General features: G+C 40.5%; 1 protein-coding gene across 2 annotated transcripts in view; it reads right to left on the reverse strand.

Annotated features, from left to right (window-relative positions):
- USP7 (ubiquitin specific peptidase 7) overlaps positions 1-13,720 on the reverse strand; it is a 71,111-nt gene that overhangs the window by 22,912 nt on the left and 34,479 nt on the right. For both annotated transcript variants that reach the window (XM_008141597.3, XM_054714719.1), the window contains exons 2-7: positions 12,469-12,573; positions 7,020-7,218; positions 4,662-4,800; positions 3,982-4,070; positions 1,462-1,570; positions 449-579 (exon numbers count right to left, since the gene is read on the reverse strand). In XM_008141597.3, the coding sequence (XP_008139819.2) occupies positions 449-579; positions 1,462-1,570; positions 3,982-4,070; positions 4,662-4,800; positions 7,020-7,218; positions 12,469-12,573 (772 nt within the window). The remainder of the gene's footprint in view (positions 1-448; positions 580-1,461; positions 1,571-3,981; positions 4,071-4,661; positions 4,801-7,019; positions 7,219-12,468; positions 12,574-13,720) is intronic.

Below are 13,720 nucleotides of genomic sequence, written 5' to 3' on the forward strand. Positions count from 1 at the left end.
TTCAAATAAGAATAAATTAACAAGCAGCTTGGATTTTAAAAACTACACAATAAAATAATTGGCCACTATTCTTAAATTCATTTTCTGAGAAGATTATTTGGGGGGTTATAATTAAAAGATAAACTAAGTTTTATCAGGACTCCCAAATGTCCACAACTTTATCTGGTTCTAAACAACTTACTGCAAGGAGAGGTCATGTTTGCAAGTAAGTACACATTCACTTAAAAACTATACGTGTCCTTTTCCTGACAGGTAAAGCTTTAAGTCGTGACTTATTCCTCAAGCAATTTTCTAAAGCCAAGCCCCTATTTTCCAAAGAAGTCAAATAAAATGCAATGATAAAAACACTCTGACATGATTAAATGCCTACACTACGCTCCCTTTCTTCTAGCAACTCATTCATCCATAAGAAAAGCCGCAGAATGGAAAGGCAGATTTGAATACCTACCCAAATGACTTTGTTAGCTTTTTTGTTCCTACGGGCTTATCGCTGTGTTGTAGTTCATAGAACACCCTCTGCAATGCTAAAGGGACACTTTTGGATGAATCATCACCCTCTGTTGGCATCATGTACACGGCCTAAAAGAAGTCACAAAAGTGAAATTTGATGTGAAAGTATACTTTCTAATATCACAATGGCTAAGGTAGTTTAATAAAGGCTTTTAGTTATCCCCTAAATAGGCCAGAAAGTGTGTTGTTTTTTTTAAATCATAAAAGTCTTTAGAAACAAACTAGAAAAAAAACAAGACAAAAAAATTTTTTAATTACCTATAGCTCACCATCCAAAAGAGAACCACACTTATGTCATACTTCTTGGAGCAACATTTTAAAACTTAACATTACTTATAAACAAAAGATTTGATGAAACAAATGCTACTGAAACTATCCATAGTCCGCTATCCCCAGGATAAAACCCTTCTATGGTAATTAACTAGAAGAATAGTGCGAACATAACAGAGAGCCAGCAGACCAGCCAGTGGTGGCCCCCAACCAGGAGTCCATGTTGCCTGCACAGCTCCATGCTGCTCACAACTCTCTCTCCTACGTTAAGAGTCAAAGGAGTTTGTTCTGGCTTAACTATTCTTACAAAAATAAGTTTTACCTATAATAGATGAAAATTATATGTCACAGCCAGTAGTTTTCTAACTGAAGAATTTTTTACAAAGAACTTTTCAAATGATGTTCATGGCTTTCCAATTTAAAACAAACCCGTATTATTTCTAGCTCAGAGTTAGGATTATTAGTTGTAGAGAATTTCTGATCACCCCAGTTAGCTTTGAAAGTGTCCAAACACCGAGGAATAAAAATATGCACAAGCATAAAACAGGGGCTCTTTCTGGAGACAGCACTGTGGTACGGGAAGAAGATAAGACAAAGGTTGGCGAAAGAATTCTGCTTGTGCCTTAACACTTGAGAGAAAAGGGTGGGTGGAGGTTGGGGAGAGAAATACCATCCATTTACCTTTCGTAGTTGATTTGTGAAAAATAAAGTCTGCAGCAGGCTGTTCATGTAACAAGTCGCTCCCTGATTCTTTAAACCGACATAGCCCGTGTGCTTCTTTGAATCCCACCTACAAGATCAGTTTGAGGTTGAGGGAAAACTGCACAGGTCACCCCCTTGCTTCTGCATGTGTGTGGAGCGATTCGACTAGATGTCAACATGGCGGCCAACATTTCACTTCCCACCATTCTGACACAGGAATGAAGGCCAAGCATCCCTCCAAGATAATAACTCATCAACTAGGCCCGTGACACGGAGGACACCAAGGCCAAGAGTTCTTATCACAGGGTTCCCTTCAATGGTCATTGACTGTCCGCCCAAGTGTGTGCGGACCAGAGCTAATTCAATCTCAGTGTTCAAGAAGCAGCTTCAAACACTGTCTGCTGATAGTAGCATTGCCATCATTTACCAAGATCAGCACTCACAGACACGGCTTAAATTCTACATACTTCTATCAGACTGACCCCCACTGTGGTTCTATTACACGCACATTAGGTCACGTGTAGTCAGCAAGAAGTGGAAATAGCTGAGACCCCCCTTTTCTGTAATCATATACACAGAAAAGATAAGCATGTATACTGGCAAGTTCTGATGCAGACTTTTAAACATCTATAGCTTTTTCTCTTAGTCTTTTCTTTTGCTGGTTGGTTAGAAGGTAGATTTTTTTTTTCTCTCAGAGTTAATAGTCCACCCCACCCCACCTCCGCCAAAACAGGAAGCTGAAGAGGATACCACCTGAAAGCAGAACAATCCCCACCTCCATCTCCACCTTCCTCTGTGTGTGTGTGTGTGTGTGTGTGTGTGTGTGTACAGTGCAAAGACATAAATGTGATCTCCACTAAGTGTGACCAATCCTAGAGGAGATATCTATTATGAGGTCAAATGTCAACAGTACTTTGAATTCCAGGGGTTAGTTCATGGCCTTGCAAACACACTCAGGTGTGTCAAAATGGCCCAGTTAAAATTTGCACATGTATGTAAAAGTAATTTTTTAATGCAAGAATCACAAATTACAGATTGTTATTTTAAGAACTATAACCATAAAGGTGATAATGGTTGAATAAGTTTTGACAAGTGTGGCTACGCCAATTAATGTTTTGATTGGTAAGGCTGAAAACCCCAATCTACTTTTTAAAACAAGAGACATAGGGATAAATATTTTTAAATGAAGGGGGTGGGGAGGAGATCAAAAAAATTAATTAGCAATACCTTGTTTCAGCCCCCGACTTGATATCAGAATACAGCATGTGTGTTTTGAAAAGGCTACTCAAAAAAAGCCTAATTACTCCGGTATCAGTCCAATTAACATAAAACGAATTAATGTTATTTGCTTTTTTAAAAATTCCCAGTGCCACCCCCAGGCCACATTAGCCAGGATCTGGACTAAGTAACAGCTCCCTCAGGGCCACTCCACTGTTCTCTGTCCCATTCCATCGGGGTCAACCAATGGTGCACTCTTGCCAAGAGGAGGGCCATATGGAAACAAAATATCACAAGCAAGACACTGGAATCTGTCTGTCACTTAACTTCTTCCTGGACAAAGTATTATTATTTTGCTTTGGGCCTTAAAAAGTGTGTTGGGCCCAGCTGATGTGGCTCAGTGGTTGAGTGTCGAGCTATGAACCAGGAGGTCACAGTTCGATTCCTGATCAGGGTTGTGGGCTCGATACCAATCCCCAGTGGAGGGCGGGTAGGAAGCAGCCAATCAATGATTCTCTCATCATTGAAACATCATTAATGTCTCTCTCTCTCTCTTTCTTCCTCTCTGAAATATATTTTTATTTTAAAAGTGTTTGTCTTCTATAGCATGATCCCAATTTATCATCTCAGCTTTCAGTTCTACTCTTCACACTTTCCTGATACTCTGCCCAATCCCAAACCTTCCTGCTGGTGTCTTCACTCATGTCCTTCTCCCTACTCCCAAATTCCACTGTCCCTCCTCATCACCCAGTCACCCAATCCACTCTTCCTCTTGCACACAGACCTTCCTGGATGAGTGACAGAAGCATCTCCTAGCAGGCCCTCCTCTAAGCTCTGTGGCACCCCACTCACTACTTCACTGCTCAGTGGGCCGGGCCCCCTATAGCACATGCTGATGCTCCCAAATTTGTATATTCCCTGACCTCTTCAAAATAAAACAGAGCCACTCCTGCTATAGTTATTTACATACTGGTCTTACTCCTTTACCAGACCAGCATGTACATTCTTTGAGGACAGAAACCCAAGGCTGTCGTGTTGACCCTAAATTATATTCTTAGTACACAGCAGGGTCTGGCATAAGGAAACTGCTCTATAAATCTACTAAACAAAGCAGTGAATGTGAAGCTGCATATATGTCTGTGTGTTCCATGTGTGCCAATGAGGCAGCACAGAGAGGGTGCTTATCTGTGGAATACATGCATCTCTGATAGTATGCGAATGTTGCCCTCACTACAGCACAAAACACATTTCTTAATAGCACCCAATTAAAGAAAAACTTACGCAACTCCATGGGGAGCATCCGCCTGTACAAAGACTTCAAAAGTCACTTTGTCATCATCTATAAATCCTTTCTCAGGATCAGTCACTTCCTATAAAAAAATTTAAAAAAAGAATATCAACTTGCATAAGATCACACAAATGCTCCCTTCATTCCAACAAGGTAATTATCCCAGTGTCCTGTGCTTAATAAATTCAAGTGCTACTTTTTCAAGCATCCCAATTACGCTTCGTTTTGTAGTGTTCTTGGTTTATTTTAAAAAGTGTTCTTTGAACAAAAGGAGGAATTCCAGAGGCAAAGCAGGGATGGAGGTTCCAGAGAACCCATGCTAGGAGAGTATCTCCACCTCTGCAAAAAGCACCCACAATGAACTGACTTGAGAATTCAGGAAGGTACCTACAACCACCCTGCACCATGTCTAACTCAGGAAACGACCCCAATTGGTATTATTTCTTTTAAAGGAAATGTACCTATCAGGAAAGCTATTAACTAACTTATCAATTTTGACCCAATGTTGAGACTTGAGTCCTGTTGGCTACTAAAAGCTTAGCTAAGAAACAAAACCACATATAGATACCTGGCCAACTTACTTTAAAATAAATAGAAGGCCTTGAAAAATAAAAGATTTAGGGTAACACAGAATGATGCTCAGGTTATTCAGGCTAAACCTACTGTTACTTACACTCCAGGCCATAAAATTGGAAAATCCCCAATCATTTTCTTTATGGAAGAACAAATGACTAATACGACGACTGAATGACTTCTCGTCATCTCTGTAATTTATTATCTTCAGCACCGCTTGTGCATGACAAGACCATGACCTGTTTAAAGAAAATAATCTAAGACTTAGGTAACGTATTTCATTGATGTTTACATTTTTAAAAACACAGCACACAAAAATTCCCATACTTATTGTTTTTCTCTTTTGGAGGGATTGGGAAGGACACATTTACCTTTAATGGAGAAAAAAGCTGAAAGGGTTTTGGGGTGCTCCTCTGTACTGATAGGTTTTATTATTTTATTAATTTTTCAAAAGTTTACTTCAAGTTTCTTATAGGTATATCTATAAAATACATGTTTAGATTTTATAAGAGACTACAGCTTTGGGGTCAGATTACAGTTCTACTGATATTCTTTGAAAAGAATAGTAAAAGCCCTAGCTGGTTTGGCTCAGTGAATAGAGTGCTGGCCTGCGGACTGAAGGATCCCAGGTTTGATTCCATTCAGGGCACATGCCCAGGTTGTGGGCTCAATCCCCAGTGGGGGGCATGCAGGAGGCAGCCAATCAAGGATTCTCTCTCATCATTGATGTTTCTATCTCTCTCTCCCTTCCTCTCTGAAATCCATAAAAATACATTTAAAAGAAAGAAAAGAATAGGAAAAAAATGGTTCTACTAATAAAGGTGTCATCACTTCTAAGCATCATTCCTGCCCCTGGTGGCTCATAGGTGCTGTGGCTGTCAAGTTCTCAAGAGTACCTTCCACACAGGCCTCCAACAGGGCTGCACCAGGGGCTCCTGAGAAACTCTAAGCATGGATACTGAATTACAACCAAGAAACATGACAATAGATGCTGTCAGTCACATTTTGGGCAGAACACAAAGGGCCTCTGGATCGATGCTTAAAAAGAAAAAAGATACCGGCGGGTGTGACTCAGTGGTTGAACGAGAACCCATAAGCCAAGAGGTCTCTGGTTCAATTCCCAGTCAGGGCACATGCACAAGTTGCGGACTCCGTCCCCAGTAGGGAGTGTGTAGGAGGCAGCAGATCAATGTTTCTATCTCTCCATCCCTCTCCCTTCCTCTCTCTGAAGAGAATCAATAAAAACGTTTTAAAAACCAAAAAGATATGCCACTTTACAAGTCCACCATAAGGTTTACAATGCAAGTAGAGCTTATAAAGGAATGTTATGAATGAACTCTGAACGGGCTGCAAACTCACTGAAATACCTAGCACAGCGGGGCTGTCACCTGGGCACCTCCACTTGCTCTGGATCCTTAGCTGGATGTGGATGGCTCCCTGTGCTTCCAACTGTTCAGGCTAAAGCTGTGAGACTAGAATCCAGCCCAATACTCATTAGATCTGATCACAATGTGAACACAGGGGGAAAGAATTTTAATCTGAATACAGCCCTGGCTGCACCATAAAATGGGCTTGGCACTTGCTAAAAATTCAAGTAAAATAAAAAATGAAATGAGCTGTGTTCCCTGGAGCTTTGGCAGAACTAGAACCAGTGCCCTCTGGGGAGCAACCTTCCCCAGGGGGCACCAAAGAGCCACAATCAGGAGGTGACAGGGAGTCTATGCAGATGTGGTCCAGGAAGCAGCTTGGTGACAAGGTGATCTGGAATCCCTTCAAACAGTGTCACAACTAGGGGAACTGCTAAGCGCTGAACAGTGACAGTTTTTAATTAAAGGAAAGAAGAGTAAAGAAACTTTTTGGAAGTAGGCAGAAAATGTGAAACCTCTAATCTTTGGCTTCACCTGAATAGAGGGACCACCAAGACACTTCTTATTTCTAAGGACCTTTTATAGTATACCTCTTTTTAGAAATTACATGAATAAAAATTTATTCTCTAAAATAAGCCAAATAGGCTCATGTTGTAGAACCCTCCAATGTTTTCATTTGAATTTTTTGAATGACCCGTATGAACTGATTAATACAAAATGAGAAAGATGTTAGCCTAAATAATTTTTCTTAACCAAATTTTCCCCTTGGAGACTGAAAAGAAATTAAGCCTGGTAACCAGTATTCAGCTAATCCACTGGGCCCTGATTCCGTATTCATACAAACTTTAGTTTTGTAAATGCAAGAAAAATACTTATCTTTTTAGTTTGGATATAATACCTACCGGTAAGTTTTAAAAAGGGAAATGCATTTAATCTAATTTAAAATCAAAGGACTGTAAAGGCAGTAAGGAAATTAAAAAAAAAAATAAAAAATAAATAAAAACAATTCAAAAAAGAGGCCAATCAAATTTGACTTCCAATGTATTATAACTATCTGTGGATTTGTAATTGCATCATTTAAACTGTCTTACGTGGAATCAGATTCAGCATTGCACTGGAGAAAGAATCCTACGCTTTTTTGGTGTGGTCTGTCTGGATAAAAGCGTGGCATCACCATAATCTTCCATGGCAGATTTCGCACAAAACACGGAGGGCTAAGGACCGACTCACTCAGTCTGCTGAAGCGCTCGACAGTGAACTGAAAAGTTGCCTCGGAGCGCCAACTCGTGTCTGCAAGAAAACATGTGACTGTCAATCAGAGCCCGTAAAACAGCCCTGAAAGCACCAACAAACAGGAATAAACTATTCTACACAACATTAACTAGCTGCTAAAACCTAGCTCTCTGGAAAAATAACATCAGCCCAATTTACTAATAACCTAAAACAGCACAACGATATGCAGCTTCTGTGTGAATGAAACCCCAAATTCAGGAGGCTAACAACACACACCTGCCATCCCTCCTAGATTTAAGAGTCCAGTGTGATAAGAACAGCTATTCTACTTCTTACTTCTCACATAGTTCTTAGTGCATGGAGGAGCTTTGAAGAGAAGGGATGAAACATGTGACATCTGTCAAGGTCAGGGGTTGCGGAGGAAAAGAAAAAGCCTTGAGACTTGGGCTGAGCTGAAGAGGAAAAACGAAGGGGGTGCTGAACTTGCAAACACAGGTGGCCTTTCGGGTAAAGGGCTATTCCCAAGGAAGCGCGGCACTGTTTAGAGACAAAAAGATTGCTGAAAAGTTAGCCTACAAATAAAGGTTAAATAACTTCATCAGTTCACAATTTTTGTGAAACATCAGCCTGGACTCCCTAGCAAAAAAAAAAGAAAAAAAGGGTATTCTTTATTACTCAATGAGACTAAAGGGCAATTTAAGGAATTAGGATTTTCTCCAATAAAAAGCAATGTGTTGTTGTAGTGCCTGTTAGTAGACATTCAACTAATGTCACAAACTTTAACCCTGGTGTGAAGGAGTGGTCTATCACTGCCAGCCCTTCATAATAAAGCATCGTAAAACTGCCACAGCAAGGTACATGTTTCTAAATGCTTCCTCTCACTTTCTGTACCTGTCCCCTTGCAGATTGGGAACAGTTCACAGACGGGCAGGGGACCAAGGGCCACACCTTGAGGAGCCACAATTAGTTTACAGAATAGAAGGGGCATGGAAGGTTTTTTAAGAATCAGGTGCTATTTTGACATCCTGCCCGACTGGCTCCTGAGGTACCCAATGAGACTGGAGGCTTAGGGGAAGAAGAGCGGGTTAAGAGAACGCTCCCTCCCTTCATCCTTCAGTCTCCAAACTGCACTGCGACAGCTGAGTGCTCAGGATGCAGACTTCTCAGTGTACACAAACTGCTTGATTTGTGACTAACTGAATTTGTTCTTAGGAAAACATGTCCATCAGCCCTCATGAGAGGTTAATATTCTTCACCAAAGAAAGAAAAACCAAATGTACGTGTGACAGCACTTTCACCTTCTTTTAAACACTCTTTCTTCATCCCTAATAATTTTTCCTATACATGACACTGCTTGGCAGTTTACAGTGAAGCCCTTAAAAGGAGAGTAGCTGAGCAGGGGTTAGTCACATCTAAGAGGTGATCACATTCTGAATTGAGCCTCTCCTAGTGGCAGGCAACCCTAATCCCCTTAATGGATAATAAAGTCCACTGAAAAGGCAAGAAACTTGCTCAAGAGAATGGTGTCTAGAATGGCTCAGGAGAAAAGCAGGCCACTTTTTCATAGACACATAGATCACATTTGAGTGGTATTTAAATTCTGCAAGGTAAGCAAGGACAGCTAGTACTTAATTCCCACTTTATAGACAAGGAAACTGAGGCTTCCTGAGGTTTACTGGCTCATCTTATCTAAGGTGTTTTACAAAGTGACCATGGGAGTTTTAATACTCAAGATCTGTCAACGCTAAGCACAATGACCTTGCCTCTGATTTGTAGGATGCCATTCCCACACTCCACCAAACACAGACCCCAGTAAAACTGACCTGCTTTACACTGATTGAAGAACTGAACAGAACCAAATGAAAAGCACCCCAGGACACTCACTCCTGGGGCCTAAAGATTTCGAGGCTGCAAGGTCTCACCTCTCTTCTAATTATGATTTTGTTTTCAGATACAATTCAGCTATCTGTAGGATTAGATTCTTATACAGATTAAAAACTGACACATATCAGTGCTTTTCTGTTCTTCAGAATTTGTCAATTTCTAAATTCACCTTTAAATATTAAATAGGACCCAACAATAGTGGAGTCAACGTGGCACTGAGTTCATGCGATGGCAGGCCCGACAGAGGCTCAGTGCCCTGAGCCTGGTGCCAACCTGGCTCATGGTACTCAGTTCACACTCGTTGAATTATACACTAGATGTGAGATTCTGCCTCACAATGAAGGCACATCCTTAGAACTTATCTTCCTAAACAGGAAATTTAACGTAAGATTTCAAGTAAATAGAAATCTTACTCTATCACTAAAAATTATTTATACTAATTTAATAATTTAAAATTATTTTGAATACAAAAAGATAAAAACAAGAGAAGCTTACTTGAAACCCACCTTTGACAGATAAGGCTGGCCTGATATAGCCATATAAGGAATTACAACAGGCTAATATAGGTGTTTGTCCAAGAAAATGGATGGAAGGTCCTTGGGATTCTATGTACAATTTTTGCAACTTCCTGTGTCTATAATTACTTCAAAATTAAAAATGTTTTAATAAAGCAGTAAACCTGGAATTATGAAGGATACCCCACATCTTGCGTTTTAGTATTTCATCCAAACAAAGACTCTAAACTGCCAGGATGCCAGAGAGCACCTATCACTCCAAGAATCTTTCTATTGTAAATAACAGAACAATGAGCTGTGTTAACTGCTGCCATCAGACATCCTCAATCAGAAAACTTGACTAACCGCTACTTTGCCGTCCTGTCTCCGAAGAGCAGCAGCAGCAGCTCCCATCTAGTCCCAGCTACCATTTTGCTTATTCTTACAACAATCTTATCTTTGCAGGTCAAAGGCCAGTGTACTGGCCTGGGGTTTAGTTTCGTGAAAAAGCAGAGGAGGATAAAATACTTGGGTTGTCTGAATCAGAAAGGTTAGAGTAAAGTTTTCCCAAATGGCACTCTTGCAGTTAATTGTATCAAGCCTCGAATACAAGTCTTCACAAAGCCCTAGGGAATTCCCAGAAATTACTTGTTTCATGGGTACCAACAATCTCAATCTAGATCCCTCTAGATCTGCAGAGGCTGCACTTGCTCTAAAACATCATGGTCATCTCAGGAAAGACAGTAAGACACTAACATCCAGGTACAGTAGGTGCGCACAACTAGGAAATGATATGATACTTGTCTACAACTCTGTTAACAGGATTTATGCCCTCTACCTCACAAACATTTTTCCAAACTGTGTATTAGCTACTTAACTTTTATATAGAAAATGTGCCTTACTAAGGCCTCTCTGCACAGTTATGGCATTGATCATTGAAATTGAGGTGTTAAAAGGAGATTCAGGGAAAAGGTTCTAAAGTCCAGAGTTTTGGGGAATCATTAACAAAAAGAGTCTTTTGGAGAAAGATGTTCAGATACTGAATGACTCAGAGACCTATACTACAGAAACTTGTTTAACCTAGCACTCCTCAAACTTCCTAGATTCACAACACACTTATATCCTACAGAAGAGTGTTTTGAAATACACATGGTGGCTGGGAAAATGCTGCCCTTTAGTAAGGCTTCTACGCCTAGAACAAGAACCACCTCCCTCCCGCTCCCTTTGCCATCAAATAGAAATGATCTTTTTTTCATTCTCTTACTCTTGGGTCTTTCAAAAAGCACCTAAAATCCAAACCAGGAAGAAAGTGCTATTGGAGACCACTCTACTTTCTCCTATAATATGCTTTTTCCATGTGGTAATTCACAGCAGGAGCATTTCCATTTTTAGGTTCTATGGTTCAGCATCATTACTTAGTACTAATAATTTAGTAAAATTGCCTTGAGAGAAAAGGGATTTTACATACATTATGATCTCATAGAAGTGGTTCACAAATGAGGCCATTCCAGCTCTAAAGAAACAACTGGCAGTTATCTAGACATTTGGTTGTCACAACTAGGGGGATGAGGGTGGTATGACACTAGTGTCCTTTAATGCACAGGACAGCCGCCTACAACAAAGAATGACCCACCCAAAAAGGCAACAGAGTTGAGGCTGAGACACATGCCCTTTTATCTACACCTGTGCCTTCTCCCAAGTCCTCTGCCCATAAAAACACCAGTGGAAATATCAGATTGAAATTGCTCTGTGGAAATTAGACTGAGAGTGCTGTGACTGGGTTGGACCAGCTATTGCTCCACAAGTGGTTAGAATTGGTCCTACACTCACACCTGGCACATCAGACCTGGCTGTGCCTTCCCACTACACTCTCTGAATTACTTTTGGCATCTCCGGTGTCTAAAATAAAACCAAGAGCCCAGCAACCAGAGACCACACCCACACCGTTGCCCTTGGTCTAGAGTGGAAAGCGCACTCCACAGGTAACAAAGCAGCGGGGTTTAGACCACTCTTCTTTACCTTCCTCAGATATTGCCTCAGCCAGCTGCCAGGGGGTAAACCGCACTGTCAGAGAAATCTCAACTACGGCTGCAGTTTCTCATGGAGGCTGAACTTTTGGCAGGAGGTCTGAACAGCAGTCCTTCTGGTGGTGCAGCCCGTGGCTGATGAAGTTTCTTTCAACTGCCCCGTTACACCCCTGGGAAGGACACAACCCTCATGAGGATTGATGGACATGCTTTTGACAGAACATGGTTTCATATTACACTGCAAGATTCCAGGGGCTGCATAAAGTGATGACTGGCTGCTACCTGCTCACGATTTTTGACCTTGCCAATGTACAGGTCACATAATCTAATAAATTATAAAAAAGAAACTGCCTCAAAAGAAAACAATTCCCTAGGCATAAAATGTCCATGCATGTACATATGCATATGTTTTTTGCATAGAACATATAGACTTAAAGTTAGTGTGGGAGAATGAAGTCCAAAGCTTGGTCTGATTTCACACCTAATAGGAGTGGGATACAGACACTGATAGACACACTGCACCAAGAATGCAATGGAAAGCCAAGTTCCAATGTCTGGAAGTATCTTGCTGCCAACAAGGAGGAAAGGAGAGTAACATGTAGTTAATCTGAATACTAACAGTGGCCGGAAAATTGCAGGCCTGTGTACCCATTATAAAATTATAAACTTCTGCATTTAAACCTTCTCACCTAGGTTGGGGAGAATCAACTTACCTTGAAATTTGTAGGTAATCTTGAACTCAACACCAATTCAACACCCTATTTTTCTTCAGGCACAACCTCCTAAAAACTAGCTACTTTTAAGAAACTCAGAAGAACTTGAGGAAGAAATAGGCATCACATATACTTGTGTTTCTGACAGAGTTTCTGTCTGGTGCAAGCAAGCAAACCACACGTACTTACCATCCTCCATGTCTTCCTCTGTGTTGTTGTGCCCATCACTCATGGCTACATTCCCGTTGATAACTGGGTTTTGAGTAATTCTTGGTGGGTCATCTGTATCTCCAGCTTTAAAGAAAACCAAGAAATGCCATGGTTTTTACCTTCTTGGCTTAAATTAAATACAAATATACTGGTACTTTTGATGATTTCTAGGCACTAATAAGTTCCAACTGTGTCAAAATAAATGCACTCTAACCCAGAAGGCATTTACTAGAATGTTTACTAAATATGAACTTGGGTTGATTTCCAAAATGCTAAATGTATTTTAACATGCACCATACCACAAAGTAATCTGCTCCATCTGCAATGATATTTACTTTGAAGTAGGTTTCCTACCCATTAAAACCAATCGATCCTAGAGAAAATGTTGAGGATTTTAAAAACCATTCCTTTTACCATTGCTTAACTTGCTCAAACTCTGAAACATGTGTGCTTTGGGGGGCGGGGCACAGGGAATTGGGAAGGAGGCTCCTGGGAGAATTGGCATGTATAGAGTCCAGAAAGGACCGAGAAACTAATAAAATGATTTTGTATTCTGAATGCTTGCTGAAAATATGTCTTGGAAAACATTTACATAGAATCAGAAGTATGGATTCAAAACTTTTAAGCAATGGCTTGGAAAAATATAAGGTATCAATTCTAACTGTAACATTCTCATTACTATTTTTACCAATTAATTTAAAAACCATCTTCTTACACTCGCATAGATCCATGATATAAAAGAAGAGGGGAGTGGAAAAAATGATGGAAAGCCAGGACTTAAATAGTATCTACTGGCCAAAAGGGCCATATTTCACATTTTTAGATCCTTGCCATCTTCCACATATCAGAATAGCTCATTGAAACTAATGCTGGTCCCCAGGTTGCCTGTGCACTGAGCTTTCCCTGGGGCATCAGGCACTTCTATAGAAATTAAACAGTCTCAGCTACAAACAAGATATTTAGTTTTAAAAATATGTACATAGGTGTGTCCTCAGCCTCCAATATTTTAGTCTTTCCAGCATTTAGACCAGCACAGTTCGGTTCAGCACCATGGATAGCACCATCCCTTTCCCTCTCTAGACACTCCAAAACCCCAAACTATAAGGTTACATCTCTCAACCATATAAACTGTACTTTTACCCTCCTTAAGCATCACACACACCTTAGAAATCATTGGAAGCCAAGAAACCGGCATTACCGGTTTTGACAGACCAGTTCCAATCTTAACACT

This window comes from Eptesicus fuscus, chromosome 4 (assembly GCF_027574615.1).
Source record: "Eptesicus fuscus isolate TK198812 chromosome 4, DD_ASM_mEF_20220401, whole genome shotgun sequence".
NCBI lineage: Eukaryota > Metazoa > Chordata > Mammalia > Chiroptera > Vespertilionidae > Eptesicus > Eptesicus fuscus.